Source organism: Leucopleurus acutus (assembly GCF_964270905.1).
Source record: "Leucopleurus acutus genome assembly, chromosome: 20".
NCBI lineage: Eukaryota > Metazoa > Chordata > Mammalia > Artiodactyla > Delphinidae > Leucopleurus > Leucopleurus acutus.
In genome coordinates this window covers 27,808,664-27,828,018 of record NC_139162.1, presented here as the reverse complement: position 1 = coordinate 27,828,018, position 19,355 = coordinate 27,808,664, and the positions used below count along the sequence as shown (strand labels likewise).

Below are 19,355 nucleotides of genomic sequence, written 5' to 3'. Positions count from 1 at the left end.
CCAGACACGTAGGCTCAGCGGCCATGGCTCACGGGCCCAGCCACTCCGCGGCATGTGGGATCTTCCCGGATCGGGGCAGGAACCCGTGTCCCCTGCATCGGCAGGCGGACTCTCAACCACTGCGCCACCAGGGAAGCCCCTGTAATTTACATTTGATGCATAAGAAAACTAAACTGAGACTCAGAAAGACCAAATGACTTGTCCTGAGTCGTATTAGCAGAGGCTCTGGAATGCACATCCTTCCAAGCCTCAGTTTGCTCTTCTGGAGAATGGGAGTGGTGATAACACCTCGCTCAAGGATGTTGTGAAGCTATAGAAGTTAAAGTCCATAACACACTGGGCACAGGGCCTGGGGCAGGCGTTATTATTACTCTCATTTTATATCCTGTCTCCATCACCACAGCCATACCACCCCCTCTCTTCCCTGCCAGCTGACAGGGTGGGAGTGGGCTCTCCTAGCTCCCACAGTTAGGAAGGGCTGGCAGAGAACTCTAGCCTCAGCACCCTATTTTCCTGCCCCACGGCATGTCTTTTAGGACCTGAAGGTTGCTACGGTGGTTAATCTTGTGTATCACCTTGGCTAGGCTGTCGTGACCAGTTGTTCAGTTAAACACTAGTCTGATGTTGCTGTGTAGGTATTTTTTTAGATGCGATTAACATTTAAATCAGTGGACTTTTATTAAAGCAGATTATCCTCTGTTACGTGGGTGGGCCACATCCAATCAAAGGCCTTAAAAGCAAAGACTAAGGTTTCTCCCAGAAGAAGGAATTCAGCCCCAAGACTGCAACATAGAAACCTTGCCTAGTTTCCAACCTGCTTGTCTTGCCCTGTGGATTTCGGACTGAAGGCTGCAATGTCAACTCTAACCTGAATTTGCAGCCTTCAGTTTTGCCCCGCAGATTTCAGACTTGTCTTCTCCAACAAGCTCATGAGTCGGTTCCTTAAAAGAAATCTCTCTCTATATGTGTAGATATCCTATTGGTTCTGTTTTCTCTGGAGAACCCTAATACAGTTGCCATTTGTCTTCCTGGATCTTTCTCATCTGAGAGATGGGGTGAAGGAGGCAACTTAGATCTGGATGCGTTCAAGGCATCTTCTGACCCTGTAAGTTCAGTAAATGCAGCCGTCAGGGCCAGTGGGGACCAGGCATCTGGTTAGCCGAGGGTTCCAGTTACCAGAGTGTCACCATCTAGACCAGAGGCTGCAAACTCAGACGTCTGCCGAGACATCGCGGGAGCTCAGCGTGTGAAGTTGGCAGGGCTTGTACAGGGACCAAGCATGACATCTGCCTAATTAGGCCAAGAGCGGGCTAAACCAGAGCCATCCCTGGGGAATGGTCAGCCACTGGTGGGCCGTGTAGCAGCCTCCCGCCTAGGAGCTTGGTGTTCAAAGTGTGGTCTCAGATGGGCCGCCTCAGCAGCGCCAGGAAGCTTGTTAGAAATGCAGACTCTCGGGTCCTTCCCCAGACCTGCTGCGTCAGAATCTGCCTCACCTACCCACCCCTCTGGGATTTGTGTGTTACGAGGAGGGCTTGTTAAAGCACAGATGCCATTCTGGGGACTCTGAGCAGGTCTGTTTGGGCCCAGGAACCTGCCTTTCTAACGAGCTCCCAGGAGATGCTGAGGAGGCCCATCCGGGAACCACACTTGGAGCGGAGAGAGCCTGAGGCGACCCCAGGATCCTCTGTTGTCACAGATTAGACCCCACTGAGCAGGATTTGCTGCATGATGAAGACCCAGGAGCCCTCAGCCCAGGAGAGTAGCACCTTGAAGGGTGTGTGGGTGTGGGGTCTGAGTCTGTTATTCCCTCCCTGGCCCCCTATCTACCACCTTGGTCTCCCTCGGCATCTCTGAGCTGTGTCTTCCAGCTGAGAAAGGGAGCCTAGAACCATATCCTCAACGAGCTTTCACTCCTGGTCCCCTTTACATACACCGTAAACTTCACACACCTCTCCCCCTGCCCCCAGTCATCAAGAATCGCTGATAACAGCACAAGCTGCATGGTGTCATTCTAAATGCTTTACCTCATTTAATCCTCGACATCAATACCTGATGAAAGCACTTTTGCTGTTCCTGTTTTTATAGAAGGGGAACAAAGACCAGAGAGGTTAAGTAACTTGCCTGAGATCACACAGCAGGTAAATGACAGAACCAGGGATTCAAGCCCAGCAGTCTGAGTCCAGAGTAAGTGCTCTTACCCTCAGCACAGTACCGACCAGAGGACCGCACCCCTGTCCTCATAACTGCTGCCAACAAGACTGTAGAGCATTACTTGCTGCAGTTGGCACTGAAAACAGAATTTCATTTTTCAGGTATCTGGTTGAGCATGCTTTTTCAGAGGGCACAGGATGCCCCCCAGTTCTGACAGGCCATCCCGCTGTTGCACTTGCCCCTGCAGTGGGGGGCACCTCGGCCCTGCCCCTCCCATCTCCCTTTTCCCCATCTGGGTCTCCAGGTCTCCACCTCAGCCGCTGCCTCCCCCGCCCCCTACCGGCTCTCTCCCTGCACCTGCCTCTCTTGGTGTCTCCTGTCACTGCCCGTCTCTGAACTGGGGCCCCTGCAGGCCACCTTGGCGTCTCTTCTCCACAGTGGGTGGGATGCACAGCCGGGCTCCTGGGTCCTGAGCTGCTGGGGCCAGTGATGGGCGGGGAAGTGGGAGTAGGGCAGCCCTAGCTCTTAGCCTCAGCACCATTCTTCCCTGGCTTAGAAGCACCACTGCCCCCTTCTTGGGCCTTGGTTTCCACCTCTGTGAAATGGGACATGAACCCCTCTAGTGCTGGCCTCTGGGAGCAGTTATGATGGTTCCGGGACTGAGAAGGGGCTTCATGATCCCTCAAGTGCTGTGTGTAGCCGGGAGGTGGTTGTGATTCCTCTGGGGCTGCAGATTAAAGAGCCTGCCTGAGGGGCTCCCTTCCTCATTCATTTGCCACAGTGTAGGTGCTGCTCTAGGTGCTGGGGAAACGGTGATCCCTCCCTTGTGGAACTTACATTCCAGACAGTACACAAGGCAAATAGACAAATTAGTAAAAATGGTTGTAGATTGCATTGATCTGTGAAGGAACCAGTGTGGGGCTGAGATTGCATTAGCTTGGGTGACCAAGGAAGGCTTCTGAGGAGGTGACGTGAAGCTGACAACTAAGACCTGTCATGTGATGGGACTTCCCTGGTGGTTCAGTGGTTAAGAATCTGCCTTCCAGTGCAGGGGACACGGGTTCGATCCCTGGTCGGGGAGCTAAGACCCCACATGACGTGGGGAAAGTAAGCCCGCGTGCCGCGACGAAAGATCCTGCATGCTGTAACTAAGAGCTGACACAGCCAAATGAATCAATAAAAAAAAAACAAAGACCTGCCACGTGAAGAAAAGCATTTCTGGCCGGGGAAAGAGCAAGTGCAAAGGCCCTGAGGCAGGAGAGAGGTTAGCATATTTGCAGAGCAGAAGGAGGCCAGTGCAGCTGGGGCACAGGGAGTGACGGAGAGTGTGGCCTAAGGTGGGGTCAGGTCAGGCCCTGTGGGCCTGGGGAGGATTTGGATCGTGTGACAAGGAAGGGCAGCCACTGGGAGATTTTCCGGAAGAGCTGTGGTAGCATCTGATTTGCATGTTTAAAGACTCCCTCTGGCTCTGGCGGGGCATGGAAAAGAGAGAGTCTGGGCGCTGGGGTTGCTCAGGGAGACCTGACATGGGCCAGGGAAGTGGAAGCGGGGAGATGGGGACGATGCTGGACGCATCTTGGCGGTGGAACCGACAGCAGTCGTAGGATATGGGGGGTGAAGGAAAGAGGGAGGTCAAGGAGGATGGGTTCCTAGGTTTCTGGCTAAACTGGAATGTTCTAGACCTGTGACTCAGCACCAGAGTCGCCAAATCCTGTTCGTCTGCCTAAAGGGTAAGATGTCTTAGGAGCCGGGCCAGCGGACCCTGTGGGAACTTAAGCCTCAGTCTTGTTCATTGTTGAAGCCCGAGAGTGCTCAAGGAATGTTTGCTGAATGAATGAATGGGAATTCCCAAGCCCTGCCCGCTCTTTGCCTCAGTTAACCCATCTGTAAAAGGGACTGCTAGTTTTGTATCCCCGCCTTCCAATTCCTTCCCCGGGGCTCTGGTCACCCCAGAAGGCCTGTGTCCATCTGGGCCAGGAGTCAGGACCATCCACGAGCAGGCCCCAGCTCCCCAGGCCCCCTCTCCAGCCTGAAACCTCAAATTACCTGTACTGCGGTGATGCACCAGGGAGCGTTTCCATCTTGCCTAGATGCGCATGGCAGGCCCAACTCTCCCTTAATGACACCTTGCCTGCCTGCCTTCCTGCTGGAGTAGGAGGGGAGGGGGCCCGGCCCAGCCTAAGCCGTGGTTTCTTTTTCCATTGCGTCAGGCCTCAGGGTCTGGCCTGCCCGCCCGCTGCCGGCTGGCACAGAGGGGCCCACTCTGACCCCCGCCTGCCCCAACTCCAGACATCATGTGCTCCCCGTTTCGGGGATCCAGAAGCTTCCAAGCAGAGGGTGAGTTGGGCATGGGGGACCTGCCCCTAGCTGGGGGAGGAGTGCCCCCTTCCCCGCCCACTCATCACTCACTCGCTCTGGGGCCTGCAGGCTGATCCAGGTGGGGCCACAGTGGGCTCTGAGGAGCCCCGCCCAGCCCGACTGTCCCCTGGACCTGGCCCTCCTGGCCACACCCTCAGCCAGGCTGGAGCCAGTGAGGGGTAGGAGGAAGTACAGTAACCTAGGCGAGGGATGATGGTAGCTCAGACCAGGGGGAGGGAGAGGGAGAAGTGGCCCCAGAGTGTCCATACAAGCGCTTGCCTTTGCATCTGTTAGCCTGCGGGCATGTGTGTGCGTGCGTATTGGTGTGACGTGCACAAGGAAATGTGGGAACCTGGGTGTGTGTACCTGATACCCCTCAGGTACGGGATGAAAACAGAGGTGTCTGACTTGGCAGTATGGGGGATGGTGGCCCAAATGGCAGCTAGCATGTCATGACGGCGGCCTGTGAGGTGGAGAGGGGTGGGTGAGCTGGAATCCACCCCATTAGTGATGATGGGAGAGAGAGGGGTGCGGGCAGGGTAACGCCAGAGGAACTGGTGACCTTGGGGGCGCCGGGGTTTTCTTAGCCTCAGGCTCCCTTTGGCCTGGCTGACTCCCCAGATGCCCCCACCTGGTTCTAGGTCCCCACCATGCCCAGCAGTCCCCTGGCCCTGGCCAGAAGGCCGTACGTTGGCCTGGGAGTCTGGAAAATTGGTTCACAGCCTGCCCCTGTTTCCTGACTGTGTGACATTGTACAGGTGACTTCTGCTCTGAGCCTCAGTTTCCTTACCTGCAAAATGTGGGTGACTCTTGTGCCCCCCACCCCACCCCAGGTAGTTGTAAGCATAAACAGGTGTTCTCTCAGCTTCTGTGTAGACGAGTCCAGCCCCCAAATACTTACCCACAAAGGCCAGGTTCCGACTCCTTGACTAATATCTTATCCCCTGACTGTCGAGTGGGTAACTGGCCCTGCACTGCCCCAGAGGAGGGAGGTGAGAGGAGGCCATTCCTTCTGAGAGCATGAACCCACCTGACCATGCTGGCCAGCCCTGACTACAAGCTGAGCACGTCACCCGCATGATGTCTCTGATCCTTATTCACTCTGGCGGGGCAGGTCCTAAAATTGCCTCACCCTCCAGCGGGGGACACTGAGGCTCGTTCATTCACTCTAGAGTGTTTACTGAATGTCTGCCAAGTCCCAAGACCTGTGCCAGAGCTGGGATCCTGCGGTAAGAAGACTACCCAGCTCCAGCCCTCCAGGACCTCATGTTCCAGGCTGGCTGAGAGCTGCGGAGGGCAGCCAGGTCCTGCGGGCTCCAGGCTCCCAGAGGGAGCTGGGGCTTTATTCGGCGAGTGATGGAAGTCTTAGAGGGTTTTAAGCAGAGAGGTGTCATGGTCCAATTTGTGTTTTTCAAAGCTCACTCTAGTCCCTGTGGGGACAAGGGGTGGTTAGACTAAGGAGAGGCAGCAGGGAGGCTGGCGAGGAGGTGGCTGTGATCCAAGCGGGAAGGACCGAGCCACAGTGGCAGTGCTGGGCCCGCTCCCTCTCCCTCTGACCCCAGCCCCTCGCTGGGCACACGCAGCCCCGGTCTGCAGGAGGCCTGCGCGAGCGCGGTCCCCTCTTCCGCTCCAGACACAGCGCCCTGGGCATACCTGACAGGGAGAGGACCTGGACAGTGACAAAGCCAGTGCTCAGCCTCCTCCCTCCCACCGTCTGTCCCTAGAACAGAACCTCATTATAGTCACACGAGCCCAGAGCATCAGCACAGCACTGCAGTTTGCCTGCAGTATTTATTCTTGTCGTGTAAAAACTAGTTTCCATCGGAGGGGCTGGAGAGCTGCGTGTGTGCCGCAGGGTGGCCGTGCCAAGTCAGGGAGGGATGAGCAAATCTGTGACCCGCCGAGGGGAACGGGGAATAGGGATGTCCAAAATGGACATCTTGCCGGGTGGCTGATGCTGGAAGGCGGGCCTGGGTGAACTTCAGATGTGCCAGTGGAAATAAGATCTGACCACACCTCGTAGGACTGACGTCATGATGTGTCGTTAGCACATGAGGAAACTGAGGCACAGAGAGCTGAGGATAAGGACCAACTCAGGCAAGATCTGAGCGATATGGAGCGTTGGTGCATTCGTTGATTTATACACGCACCTTTTTTTTTATTCAACAAATGTAAACTGAGTGCCTCCTATGGACCGGTCACTGTGCTTAGGCTGGTGATACAGGACGAACAAGACAGATAATGAACAAAGTCAAGTTTTGGATAAGTGACCAGAAGGTAGCTTCCTAGCGGCCAAAGCACTGAGGGAAACCTGAGCAATTACAAGCTCCGTCGTAGCCGCAAGATGCCGATATGTCAATTGCTCAGGAGAAGCCCAGGTTTTCCTGGCAAAATGATTGGGATGCCTGTGTCCACTGTGATTTGTTGCTGATCTGACAGGGGCAGCTTGGACCTGTGTGTATCTCACAGGTAAAGACGGACCAAAGCAGAGAATGACTTTAAAGACAAACTAAACACACCTACCAGAGACTCCTTTTTCACGCATTTCCTGCATTCTCTCTCCAAGCTTTTGCCCATGTCATCCTCCCCACTGCCACCCTGCCCCCCACACACTCCTTTTCTTCCATCTTTAACCACACCTTGAGGGTCAGGTGGTGACGCCTCCCCAGGGTGGAGTGGCGCAGCAGATGTCTGTCCCCTCTCTGACCCCCAATGCTGTCCCCTCAGACTGCGAGGAGCTGCTGCCGCCGTTGCCGACCCCCATGGCCTACATGCCGGGTGGAGGTGCCCCAGCACCGGGGGTGGCCCCCGTGGGCTCCCAGTACTGCGTGTGCAAGGTGGAGTTGTCAGTGAGCGGCCAGAACCTGCTGGACCGGGACGTCACCTCTAAGTCCGACCCCTTCTGTGTCCTCTTCACAGAGAATAATGGCAGGTGGAGCGAGGTGAGGCCCCTCTGTGTGCAGCTGCAATGGGTGGAGGGTGGCTCGGTCGCTGGGGAGGGGCTCTCACTGTATCCCAGGGACCTGGGGTCAGGCCCTTGGAAGTACTTGCAGTGTGGGCCGGGGGTTACTTAGAAAATTGTTATTCTGAAAATCAAATTTTATTTAAAATGTTTATAACAGTACTTAAAATAATTGTATTTGTGTTTATTATAATTCATAGATTTATATTTATATAATGTTATATTTAGTGTTCTATAATATTTTAAGTTACTATAATATATAGTTAAAACCTTAGAGTTTTGCAAAATGCTTGCTTTCATTTTTAAAATAACTTTCCCCTCTTATTCCTAAATGAGCACAGTCAGTGAGGAGCAAACAGAGAAATAGGGAACTCAGGCTTTGGTCCCAGAACTGGACCAAGACCCAGCTCTGTCACTCCCTGCTGTGTGGCCTTGGGCAGGTGGCTATCCCTCTCTGAGCCTGTCTCCTCATCTGTGAAATGAGGATTTTCTTTCCCTGCCTACCTTGGAGAGTCCCAGAGCTGGGGATGTTGATGGTGCCACAGCCAACGACTTCTGAGCTGGAAGACTTTTGCCTGAGGGCTGGGGAAAGATGCAGCTTAAGGAAGGATATTAAGAAATCCAAACTGTTAAGACTTTCAACATTTAAAAATGGCTTTGTTTCCTATTCCGAAAGGGGTCTATATTCATTGCAGTAAATTTAGAGAATCCAGGTAGACCTAGAGAAGAAAATCAAAATGGTTGGGAACCCGCCTGTCAGGGAGAACCAACTGTTAATGGTTTGGTATCCAGCCTTCCAGACAGTTTTACATGCATATGAATTTTCCAAAATATGTTTCTATTTTTCATAGTTATTTAATGAGGCCTCGGTGGGCGTCCCACAGAACATACTGTGGTTTACAAAGAATTTCCACAGATGTTGGCTCCTTCTTGTGATGCCAAGGAAATGGGCTGGGATTGTTGACCCATTTTACAGAGGAGAACTGGGGCCCAGAGCGGGGAGGGACTTACCTGTTTCACCGAGCACGTTGGTGGTACAGCCAGAAGTGGGAGGTGGGGCATGAGGTCAGCCGAGGATTGCTGGGGGAAGCCCCAGGCCTGAGGCCAGCATGTCCAGAGTCCCCTCTGACAGGTCTCCGGAACTCCCCCCGCCCCTGCCCCTCGGGGAGTGATGTCCTCCCCCACTGCACCCACCCCCACTCATGACATGCCCCCCACCCTCCCTGACAATCTCGCTCCCACCCAGGCCAGACACCCTGGCTAAAAATAACTCAGGGCCAAGACCTCTTCCGTCCCTGCTGCTCTCTGGCCCTTGGAAATGGATGCGTGGGAGGAAACATCAACACAGCCCAGGCCCCAAAATAGACTGTCACCCAGACCCCACGGTTTGGGGCCTCAGTGCAGAGAGGCCGGGAGGCGGGGTTCCTGTCCCAGCCCCACCAGAGACCCACAGTGCAAGGCCCTGCCCTTCCCCAGACCTCGGTCTCCACACTAGGTAGGGGACGCTCGGTTCCTGGTTTTGACATTTCATGGTTTGAGGAAGGTACAGACACCTGCCTCTGGGGAGATGGGGAACCCCTGACCTCACCTCCCCACTAAGTACCCCTCCTTCTCTCTGTTTCTTCTCTCAGCTTCCATGTAAAATGTGGTTTGAAAAAAGGGTTCTCCCCAAATATAAAGGATGAAAGCCACAGGTGTCAAATCCTTTCGTTTTACAGAAGGGGAAACTGAGGTCCAGATGGGAAAAGGGACTCCCTCTGTCACTTAACCTAGGCAGGGACAGGGTCCGACCTCTTACCTTGGAACCTGGGTATGGAGTCAGAACCAGTGTGTTAAAAGTATGAATGGTGGGCTTCCCTGGTGGCGCAGTGGTTGAGAGTCCGCCTGCTGATGCAGGGGACACGGGTTCGTGCCCCAGTCCGAGAAGATCCCACATGCTGCAGAGCGGCTGGGCCCGTGAGCCATGGCCGCTGAGCCTGCGCGTCCGGAGCCTGTGCTCCGCAATGGGAGAGGCCACACAGTGACAGGCCCACGTACTGCAAAAAAAAAAAAAAAAAAAAAAAAAAAAGTGTGAATGGTAGAGTCAGGACTGGGTTCAAATCTTGGCCCTGCCCTCTAGCTGTTCGACCTTGGGTGAGTCACTTAACCTCTCTGTGCTTCAGTGTCCTTATCTGTGAGCTGGGAGTAATGATTGTTTCAGCCATCTGGGTAACTGGCCATGAGTGCCTGGCACAGAATTGGGTGTTTAGCGAGTAAGCACCATGATTCCCTGTAGCCCAAGAAGGGTTGAAACAGCTACTTGACTCTGACACCTGTTTCCCTGCCCTCTGCCAGTATGACAGGACAGAAACTGCAGTCAACAACCTCAACCCCGCTTTCTCCAAGAAGTTCGTCCTTGACTACCATTTTGAGGAGGTGCAGAAGCTCAAGTTTGCCCTGTTTGACCAGGACAAGTCCAGCACGCAGCTCGAGGAGCATGATTTCCTGGGCCAGTTCTCCTGCAGCCTGGGCACGGTGAGCCGGGCTCCTCTAGGAGGGCGGGGTCAGTGCAGTGCCGCCATAAGTCACCTGGCTCCCAAGGATGGGGCAGCCCCCTGGAGAGTCTGCTGCTGCCTGCTTTCCCTGGTCCTGTTTTCCCGCCTGGCTCCCGAGGTGGCATCACAAATGCGGACAGCCTTGGGGGCCAGCAGGCACAGAAAGGGGGAAGTAGGCAGGTGGGGTTGGGGCCAGGCTGAAGTGTTCCCCTCGGAAGACACTGGGCACAGTGCCACACAGGAGGGGGGCGCCCTGTGGCCAGAGCTGCTCAGTGGTAGAAAGCAAGTGTGGTCTTGACTTCCTGGGATGGGAGCATCTGACCAGCAACCCAGACACCCACGATCGTCCCACTCGGTGGCTGGCTCACTGTGTGACCTTGGGCATCTTCCTTTGCCGCTGTGGGCCACATTTCCCCCTGCAGCTCACTCCTTGGTGAGCTTATGGAGGTTGCAGGGCTAAGAGCTCCTGATACAAGTTCCGATCATTGTTAATGGCTGTGTGCCCTAGGGCGAGCCCCACACCCTTCTGAGCCTCCCTTTCCCCATATTTTACTTGGGGATAGTGATGAGCTCTCTGCCCAGTCTATAGGGATGGTGGGTGAATAAAACGGAAAGTGCTTCGAGAGGTTCTAGTGGAGACTGAAATGCCCTGGGCCTTCCAGGAGATGATGTTCAATGAAAAAAGCAAGGGCCCAGCAGTTACGTAAGAAGTGGGGTGTGTCTCTCAGGGTCCCCGCCATGTGTCTACACCCTCAAAGGGTAACCGAGGACAGAGCTTTAGGACCAGTGGGCAGGGGCAGGAACCGACAAGGGGTGAGGAAACCTTTACAGGGCTGACACCTGTCAGAAGCCCAGCCACCCCTAGCCTGGAGGGAGGGGCGGGGCAGGAAGTGGTGTTGCCGGGTCCTGGGGAGAGCTGTGGCCACCACGGGGAGGCCTCTGGACTGGAGCCGAGGCCGATGATGAGCAACAAAGCTTCCGCCAAGGCTCCGCCCAGCCCTTCTCCCCTCCTGCTCTCCTAGCTCCTGCTGGCACCCCCGTTGGCTGGACCCCAACAAGCTGTAAGACGGGAGCCAGGTGATGCAGTCCGCAGTGGCATAGAGAAGGTGGAGAAGGGCAGAGAGTGGACCTAGGGAGAAAAAGTAGCACAGGGAGACTAGGAACATGCTCACATTGGCACAAAGAAACACTGGCCTTTTCCCCAAGAAACAAAACTGTGGTGGCACAAGGAGGGTGTGGGAATGGCGTGTACAGAGACGGGTGGGAGGGAGACTTACAATGTGTTCCACTTGTCCTTTCTATATTGTGTTGATCCTTGAACTCTGTGTGAATGTGTTCACTATTCAAAGCAATGAAAATACATAGGAGGAGTCAGGGTTTGATCCTCTCCATCAGGGATCACACCCTGAGGGAGGGTGGGGGTCTCTGGATGACTCTGGGGGAGGCAGTTACGTGGCTAACCTCCCTTCAGCAGTCTCCAGAAAGTGAGCCTTACAAGAGCCTTTTTCTGGGGACATCCAGGTCAGCAGAATCCGACTGCTGGGATTCTGTCCCAGCTGTGGGACCTCGGGCAAGTGTCTTAACCTCTCTGGGCCTCAGTTTCCTCAGCTGCCCGGTGGGGTTAGCAGTGGTTGCTGTCTGCCTCCCATGGCGGGGATCACGCAGGGGGAGGTTTAGCCAGCGCCTGGCATGGAGCATCGTGCTGTGAGCAGTGCCTGTTGAGGATTTTTTCCTCCCTGGGTCTCTTCCCCAGCCCTCAGAGTGAGTGCCTCTCCTCTCTCCCTCCAGATCGTCTCCAGCAAGAAGATCACTCAGCCTCTGCTGCTGATGAATGACAAGCCTGCGGGGAAGGGCCTGATTACGGTACCAGCCCCGCTCCCCGCTCTCTGCTCTCTGCAGGCCCCCCACACACTGCCCACTGCCCTCCCCCATCAATGGGCCACTTCACTGGCAGATAATCACCAGCTTTGTTTGGAGTAAAAAGGCCCAACTTACAACTTAGCAACAGGTCTCTTAGCAACGGGCTCCTGGCTCCACATATGATGTGTTGGGGCTGCCAAACCAGGGAGTGGGGGGCACTGCCAGGGGTGCCCACGGTGGCTCCCCAGGCAGGGGCGCTACTCCTCCTCCCTGGAGGCCTCCAGAGCCCTCCCTGCATCCACTCCCGGCACTGGCCTCTTGGGCGACTTTCAGGCGTTTCAGGGCCTTGCCCACCGGAACTCAGCTTGTGGCTGCAATGCGCAATGATACCTGCGATGCGCAGTGATCCCTGTGAGGCGCAGTGATTCTTGCGATGCGCCGGCCCTTCGAGCGGCTGAGCTCTTCGGTCATTAGAATTCCGGAAGGCGGGGAAACCTGGTTTTACAGATGAGGGAACTGAATCCCAGAGAGGAAGTGCCCTTGGGCGGTTCAGCTAGTGAGGTTCGCTCCTAGATTGTCCCTCTTCAGAGCCTGTGTGACGCCAGGGGTTCTGGAGGGAGGAGGGCTGTACCTGTGTGTGTTCACAGGATTTACTCCCCTTCCCTGGAGCCTTCCTGGCTTCCCACTGCCTGTGGAGCCATGCATTCCAGGCTGGGAGGGACCCAGCAGTCTCAGCTGTTTTTTACCCCGTTCATGTCCATGGCCTGTGTTCAAGGCAAACTGAATTCTTAGCATACCCTGCACTTACCCCAGGCCCTCATCCACTGTTCCTGCCACCTGGAATGTCCCCTCCCAGCCTCCCCCATCTCTTGGGGTTTAAAACCTCCCCATCTAAATGCTTTCACAAGCCAGCTGCCCTCCACGTGGAAGCCAGCCCAGAAGGACCCAACCCAGTGGGTATGCCAACCTCCAGCATTTCCAGCAGTTCGCCTCCAGACCTGGGTTCTGTCCTCTTGTGAAATGGGGGCAGTAATAGGGCCTACCCTATGGGGTTGTTGAGCAGGTCTCAGCTGGAGGGGGGGAAGGGGAGAAGGGGCCTCTAGCCTGGCCTCTGTCTGTGGTTCTCAGGGTCAAAATAGCTCGTTAGGTGAGGCCATCCCAGAGGTGTGGGAGCAGAGGAAGTCCTAGCCGAGGGAGAGCCCTGCCCACTTGGGTTGCTGTTGGCCAGAGGGCCTTCCCTGCCACTCTGGAGAGGTGAGAGGAAGAGGCCCAGAGAGGGTAGATGGCAGCCTCGAGGTCACCCAGGTGGTGCATCACTGGCTGGCCTGGGGCAGAGGGCCATGGCTGATGGGGAGGGCATGGAGGACAGATGAGTGGTGTGAGCTGATGAGACAGCAGAGAGAGCTCGGGTGGTCCCTTGCCTGCCCTGGGCCTCAGTTTCCCTGGCTGCACAGTGCAGTTGTTAAAATTTCCGACACCTTGGTGTTTTGAGGTGGTTGTGTGTGCTCCCTGGATCTGCAGTGGGGACATGAGAGGGTCTGTCAGGCTGCTCGCTGGCCCAGAGCCTCTCTAGGGCTCAAGACCACCCTCCATGTTTGGTCCCTGCTTCATCCTCCCCCCCACCATCTCATGGCCCATCTCTTGAGCCACATTGGGGTCACTTTCTGATTCCTCATATCTAGAAGGATTATTACCCCCATCTTCCAGAAGATGGAAACTGAGGTTTGAGGAAGACGAGAGACTCGTCCCAGGTCACCTGGCACTACTCTTCCCCACCACTCCCCTCCTAGCCTTGGAGAATTGACTCCTGGGGCAACCTGTGTCCAGCCTGCCTGAACGGAGGCCAGAGGGAGTCTCAGGACAGACCCCGACCCCCGACGTTCCTCTGGCCTTACAGATTGCTGCCCAGGAGCTTTCAGACAATCGGGTCATCACGCTGAGCCTGGTGGGCAGGAAGCTGGACAAGAAGGTGAGGCAGGCAAGGGAGGGGGCTCTCCATCGAGGAGCAGGAACCCTCCCCCAGCCCTGGGGTTGTGTGGCCTGGGGGTTCTGGCCACCACCTTCATTGCCCCTCCAGGGACAAGTCCATAGCACACGGCCCTACTGCCACCCCAAATTAGGACTGCTTCACCACTGAGGTAGTGAGTTTCCTATCACTTAGAGATATTCAAGACATGGCTGGAAACCCACTCGTTAGGGCTCCACATCCCACGTAGTGTAAATGCTAGGGTCCTTACAGTAACCTACAGGACCCCACCTGATGTGTCCTCAGCTCCCCCCGACTCCCTGACCTCACCCCTTCTGCATTCCCTACTTTCATTCTGTTTTAGCCAAATCAGCCTCTTCATTGTCCTAGGATTAAACCAGGCACCGTCCTGCCTCAGGACCTTTGCACTCGCTGTCTTTTCTGCCTGGGATGTTCTTTACCCTGAATATTCTCATGACAGGCCCCTCTCTCACCTCCATGTCACCTCCTAGTGAGACCTTCCCTGAAATTGCAGTGGTCCCTGATATCCCGCCCCTCCTCCTTTATTTGTCTCCTTAACACTAATTGCTGCTTCATGTGTATTACTTACTCATTTATTTTATGTTTCCCCCTCTTGAATATAGCCTCTTTAGAGTCCATGTTTGCTTAAATAAATGGAGTTTTAAAGGACTTTTCTGCTAGGATAGTTTCAGTTTTTCAGAATCCCACTAAAATGAATTAAAATCTCATCCTGCTGGGTGCCTCCCTCTGCCCTGGGAACAATCTCCCTCTTGACGTCCTGCCCCCCTGAAGATGCTGGAATTGTAACTTCTACAGGCTCCAGGTCTTAGGGTCTCTGAGCCCAAGCTCTGGTAACCCCAGGATGGGGCAGTTTCTCCTGGGGCTGCTGCTTGGTCCCAGGGGGCTGCAACTGCCCTGGGCGTCTGCTGAGCCCTGCAGAGGCTGAGGGGAGAGGGGCCAGGCTGGCTCTGCCCACAGCCCTCACTCCTGACACCAGGTGTGGGAGGCAGTGGGGCCACACCCCCACCCCATCTGAATCCGGTGGAATTATGCCTTCCTCACCCACATCCTCCCGCTTCCTCCAGGACCTCTTTGGGAAGTCAGACCCATTTCTCGAGTTTTATAAACCAGGAGGTGATGGCAAGTGGATGCTGGTCCACAGGACTGAGGTGGGTGTGTGGGGCTCCAGGGGTCTCTGAGCCAGTGGGTCTGTAGTCCAGCCACACCCAACAGCTCAGGACGGGGCTAGGCAGTCACAGCCCTGCGGTACACAGGAAAACCCAAACTGGCCCCTAAAGGACTTGTTCCCTCCCCATCACAGGGATGCTCACTTCCATCCCCAGAGGCATGGCTGTGGGTCTCTCCACCTTGCCACTCCCTGTCCCATTGGGCTGGCCCCACCCCAGAGCTGTACTGGCCCTGGGCCTGAGTTCACCCTTGCCTCTCACTGTCCTGCAGGTGATCAAGTACACTCTGGACCCCGTGTGGAAGCCATTCACTGTGCCATTGGTGTCCCTGTGTGATGGGGACGTGGAGAAGCCCATTCAGGTGAGGGGGGCTATGGGAACCCTGCTGCCCACCCTACCAGCTCTGGCCTCCTGGTTACCTGAGGCTTCCTGGGGGTGCCTTGGCAAAGCTCTGGAAAAAGAACCCTTGTGGGGGGAGGGGCAGGAGACCTGAGTCCTTGTCCCAGGTCTGCCTGACCCTCTGAGTGATCTGGGCAGGGCCCTCATCTCTGTGATTCCCTTGTCTCAAATGGGAACAGAGTGACTGCTCTTTTTTTCCGGAGGGCTGTGTGCTGCTAGCTAGGATAATGAATGCAGAATCACCTTGGAAACAGCCAAGTGTTGTTGCTGTGATGAAGGTGATGATTACTAGTCTCTGAAAGCCCTAAGTCCTCAGGGGCCGTGTCTGAGAGCAGACAAGGTGGGGTGAGGCCCTGAGACCATGTAGGGATCCCCAGGCAGGGCACCAGGAAACTTGGGTTCTAGTTCTGGGTCTACTACTGCCACTGTGAGACTTTGGGCAAGTGCTTCCCACTCAAGGCCTCAGTTTACCCATCAGTACAATGGGTACAACAATTCCTGCCTTCCTTCTAGGAGTGTCATGGCAGCTAAGTTAGAGAGCATATCAAGCTGGGACTTTTTGTGCCCATCTCAGGAAAAAAATAGCAGTCTAGGGAGGACTCCAGACCATGGCCCATGAGGCCAGGTGGGCCACCACCCAAGATAGATTAGCAGCCCAGTGTCAGGTGTGTGAGGTATGCAGCTTCCTGCTCCAGAGGGAATGGCCTCCATTACTAGAGCGGGCACCCTTTCTCCTTTTCCCGGCAATCATGGAAGGCTTCCTGCAGGAGGCAGTTCAGGAGCTACCGGCATCATCCCAAGCCAGCTAGTCAGATCTGGAGGGGAGAGGGAGGTACCACCCCCCAAAAAAGGCATGGGATTTGCTCAGGGAGCTGAGAGGAGCTGGCGAGTGCCTCTGGGGTGACTCGCTGGACCCACTCCAGGTTATGTGCTATGACTATGACAACGACGGGGGCCATGACTTCATCGGTGAGTTCCAGACCTCGGTGTCACAGATGTGTGAGGCTCGTGACGGCATCCCGGTAAGATGTGCACATGTGCGTGACCCCAGGACCTCGGCAGGGGATGGGGAAGGGGCACAGGTTTTTGAATCAGGCAGACTGGGGCCCAGATCCCACCTCTCTGCCTTATGACCTTGAGCAAGACATTTAATCTCTCTGAGCCTCAGTTTCCCCATCTGTCAAGTGGAGGCAGAAGAGTAGAGTGGGAATTAAATGAGATTAAACAGGTAAAGTACCTAGTGCATAGTGAGTACTTGGGGGAGCTGTCTATTTAACTCTGAGAAGCCAGGCTCTGGGCAACAGTTCTGGGTGCATGAGTGGACATGACATGGATGAGTTGTCTGGGGATGGAGGGCAGATGCACATCTTCTGACCTTGGGCAGATATAGCTTGGCATGAGCCTAAGGTGGCAGGAAACATTTCTGGGGCGGGGGGCTTCCTGGAGGAGGCATGCTGCCCCTGTGGAGTAGATTCCGGGGCCCAGGAGAGGGTCAGTCCCCACAGAAGCCCCAAGCTGAGCTCCTCTTTCTTCTGTGTTGCCCAGCGGGAGTTTGAGTGTATCAACCCCAAGAAGCAGAAGAAGAAGAAGACCTATAAAAACTCGGGCATCATTATCCTGCGTTCCTGCAAGGTGAGCCAGCATGGGTGGGCATGGGGCACAGTCCCGGTTTGGGGTCACACAGAGGTATGACAACGCTGCACAAGAGACAGAGCGTTGGGTTTGGAGCCAGCAAGGCCTGGGTTCAAATCCTGGTTCTGCCATGTCCTGGCTCTGTGACCTGAGCTTAACCTCTCTGGGCCTCAGTCTCCTCATCTATAGAATGGGAAGGTTAACAAGGTAAAGCATGTAAAATGTTAGTCTCATATGACATTCCTTTGTGGAAGTCAAGGAGGGCATGCGATGACCTTCCGGGGTTTCCTTGTTGGAGCGTAACTATAGGGAGTTACTGCTTCCCAGGCTTGCCCATTGCATGTTCAGCATCAGAGGGGCAGAGGATATCAGGCCAGGGTGACCTGTGCTCTGGCAGTGACATTAGTGAGGGCTGAGGTTACTGGCCCGTGGTGTAACTGGGGCCACTGAAGTCCACAAAGACAATGAAGTTTGCACCGGCAGTGGCCAGGCTGAGGTCAGGGGCCAGGCCCCCCTGGATATCTGGTGGCCACATATCTGCTGGAATCAGGTAGAACGTTAAGGAAGGCAGCCCAGGCCAGAGCAGCAAGGACCCTGGATGCTGGGCCTGAAGGTTCCAAGTCCTGGCACTCTCTCTACCAGCTGGCCGACCCCAGGCCTCAGTTTCCTTGTCTGGAGACTAGGATTTACGTGAGCATTCAGTGAGGTCACAACGTAGCAGTGCCCTGTAGAAGTTAAGCTGGCACGTTGCAGCATCATGATTTCGGGTCCTTGTTTCTGAAACTTGGCTCATTCACATCCCTCTTCATGACTTTTTCCACCTGCCTTATTATGTTTTGTATTCAGCCCCTCCTCCCCCCATTTTGGTGTCTTTTTTTACTTAAATACATTTATTTTGAAAGGAACCTTTCTAACGCCACCAAAATTGGAAGGCCAGTATCCTTTGCCAAAAGGAGGCAAAGACCATCCAAACAAACCATGTTTCAGCAGCTTTATTAATTATTAATTTACAGCAGAAGGCCTTGAGCCAGAGGCCTGGTATCTCTCTGTTCAAAGTTGAGGTTGGTAAGGGCTACACTAGGCCCTGGGACACTGCCTGGACTCATCGTGTGTGTGTGTGTATGTGTGTGTGTGTGTGTGTGTGAGACACTGCCTGGACTCATCGTGTGTGTGTGTGTGTGAGAGACACTGCCTGGACTCATGCGTGTGTGTGTGAGAGAGAGACACTGCCTGGACCCATCAGGCGTGTGTGTGTGTGTGTGTGTGTGTGTGTGTGTGTGTGTGTGTGTGTGTGTGTCTCACCTATTGGTAACCATTGCTCTGAGTGCTTTGTTATAGAGGGATTTGGGTTTTGTTGTAATCAGATCAGGTCCATCTGCCTTTTTCCGCCTCCTTGACCCCTGTCAGGGCACAGAGCAACAACTCCCCAAAGGTCATCTGTGGAGTGTGGCCAAGTGAAGGTGAGCCCTCAGGTACAGGGCAGGGGCCCACTCACCCCTCTGATTTCTTCCAGATAAACCGGGACTACTCCTTCCTGGACTACATCCTGGGAGGCTGCCAGCTCATGTTCACTGTAAGGCTCTCCCCCATCCCACCCCACCCCAGTGAGGATCCTCTCTAAGGGCTTGGGCCATGATTGCAGCAGGAGGGACTTGGGATAAACTTCAGGAAGGATCCTCCCCAGGGCAAGGGGTGTGTCTGGCCAGAGGAGAGGGTATAGGTGGATGGGCCTGAGTCAGGGCTTAGCTGCAGGTCAGGGCCTGGCTGCCCAGCCCTCAGAATGTCACTGGTTACACTTCCTCAGAAGGAAAAAAAGCCAAATTCCTCCCCACTTCCCTTCCTGCCTCATCTGCTATGCCCTCATCCTTGCTCACTCAGCTCCGTCCACACTGATCCTCCCCCAACACACTAAGCTCTGCTCTGTCTTGGGGCTTTGCATTTGCTGTTCCCACTGCCTGGAATGCTCTTCTCCAGAACCTTCTCTTGGCTGCTGCCCTGCCATCCTGCAGGCTGTGACACAGAGGTCACCTCCCCCCGATGCCTCCTGTTCCTCGTCACTTCTCCTGTTTTATTATCTTCAGGGCACTCGCCACTCTGAATTTTCTTAAGTATTTTTCACTTGTCCCTGTCCCACTGGCGACTAGTGACTGTGAGTGTCCTGAGTGCGGGGCCACTGTTTTTTTTTTTTTTTTCCCTCCACCCTCGGTGTATCACTCAGTGTCCGGCACATAGCACCTGCTCAGTATATGCTCATTGGAAGAATGAATTGTCACTCTGCCGGTGGC

General features: G+C 55.0%; 1 protein-coding gene across 1 annotated transcript in view; it reads left to right on the top strand.

Annotated features, from left to right (window-relative positions):
- The window catches only part of CPNE2 (copine 2), a 52,428-nt gene that overhangs the window by 14,219 nt on the left and 18,854 nt on the right, over window positions 1–19,355 (top strand). Inside the window, exons 2-10 of the mRNA XM_082862759.1 lie at window positions 7,237–7,451; window positions 9,806–9,985; window positions 11,794–11,868; window positions 13,763–13,834; window positions 14,938–15,021; window positions 15,311–15,400; window positions 16,362–16,460; window positions 16,984–17,070; window positions 18,584–18,643. Coding sequence (XP_082718885.1) covers window positions 7,272–7,451; window positions 9,806–9,985; window positions 11,794–11,868; window positions 13,763–13,834; window positions 14,938–15,021; window positions 15,311–15,400; window positions 16,362–16,460; window positions 16,984–17,070; window positions 18,584–18,643 — 927 coding nt within the window. The 5' untranslated portion in view covers window positions 7,237–7,271. The remainder of the gene's footprint in view (window positions 1–7,236; window positions 7,452–9,805; window positions 9,986–11,793; window positions 11,869–13,762; window positions 13,835–14,937; window positions 15,022–15,310; window positions 15,401–16,361; window positions 16,461–16,983; window positions 17,071–18,583; window positions 18,644–19,355) is intronic.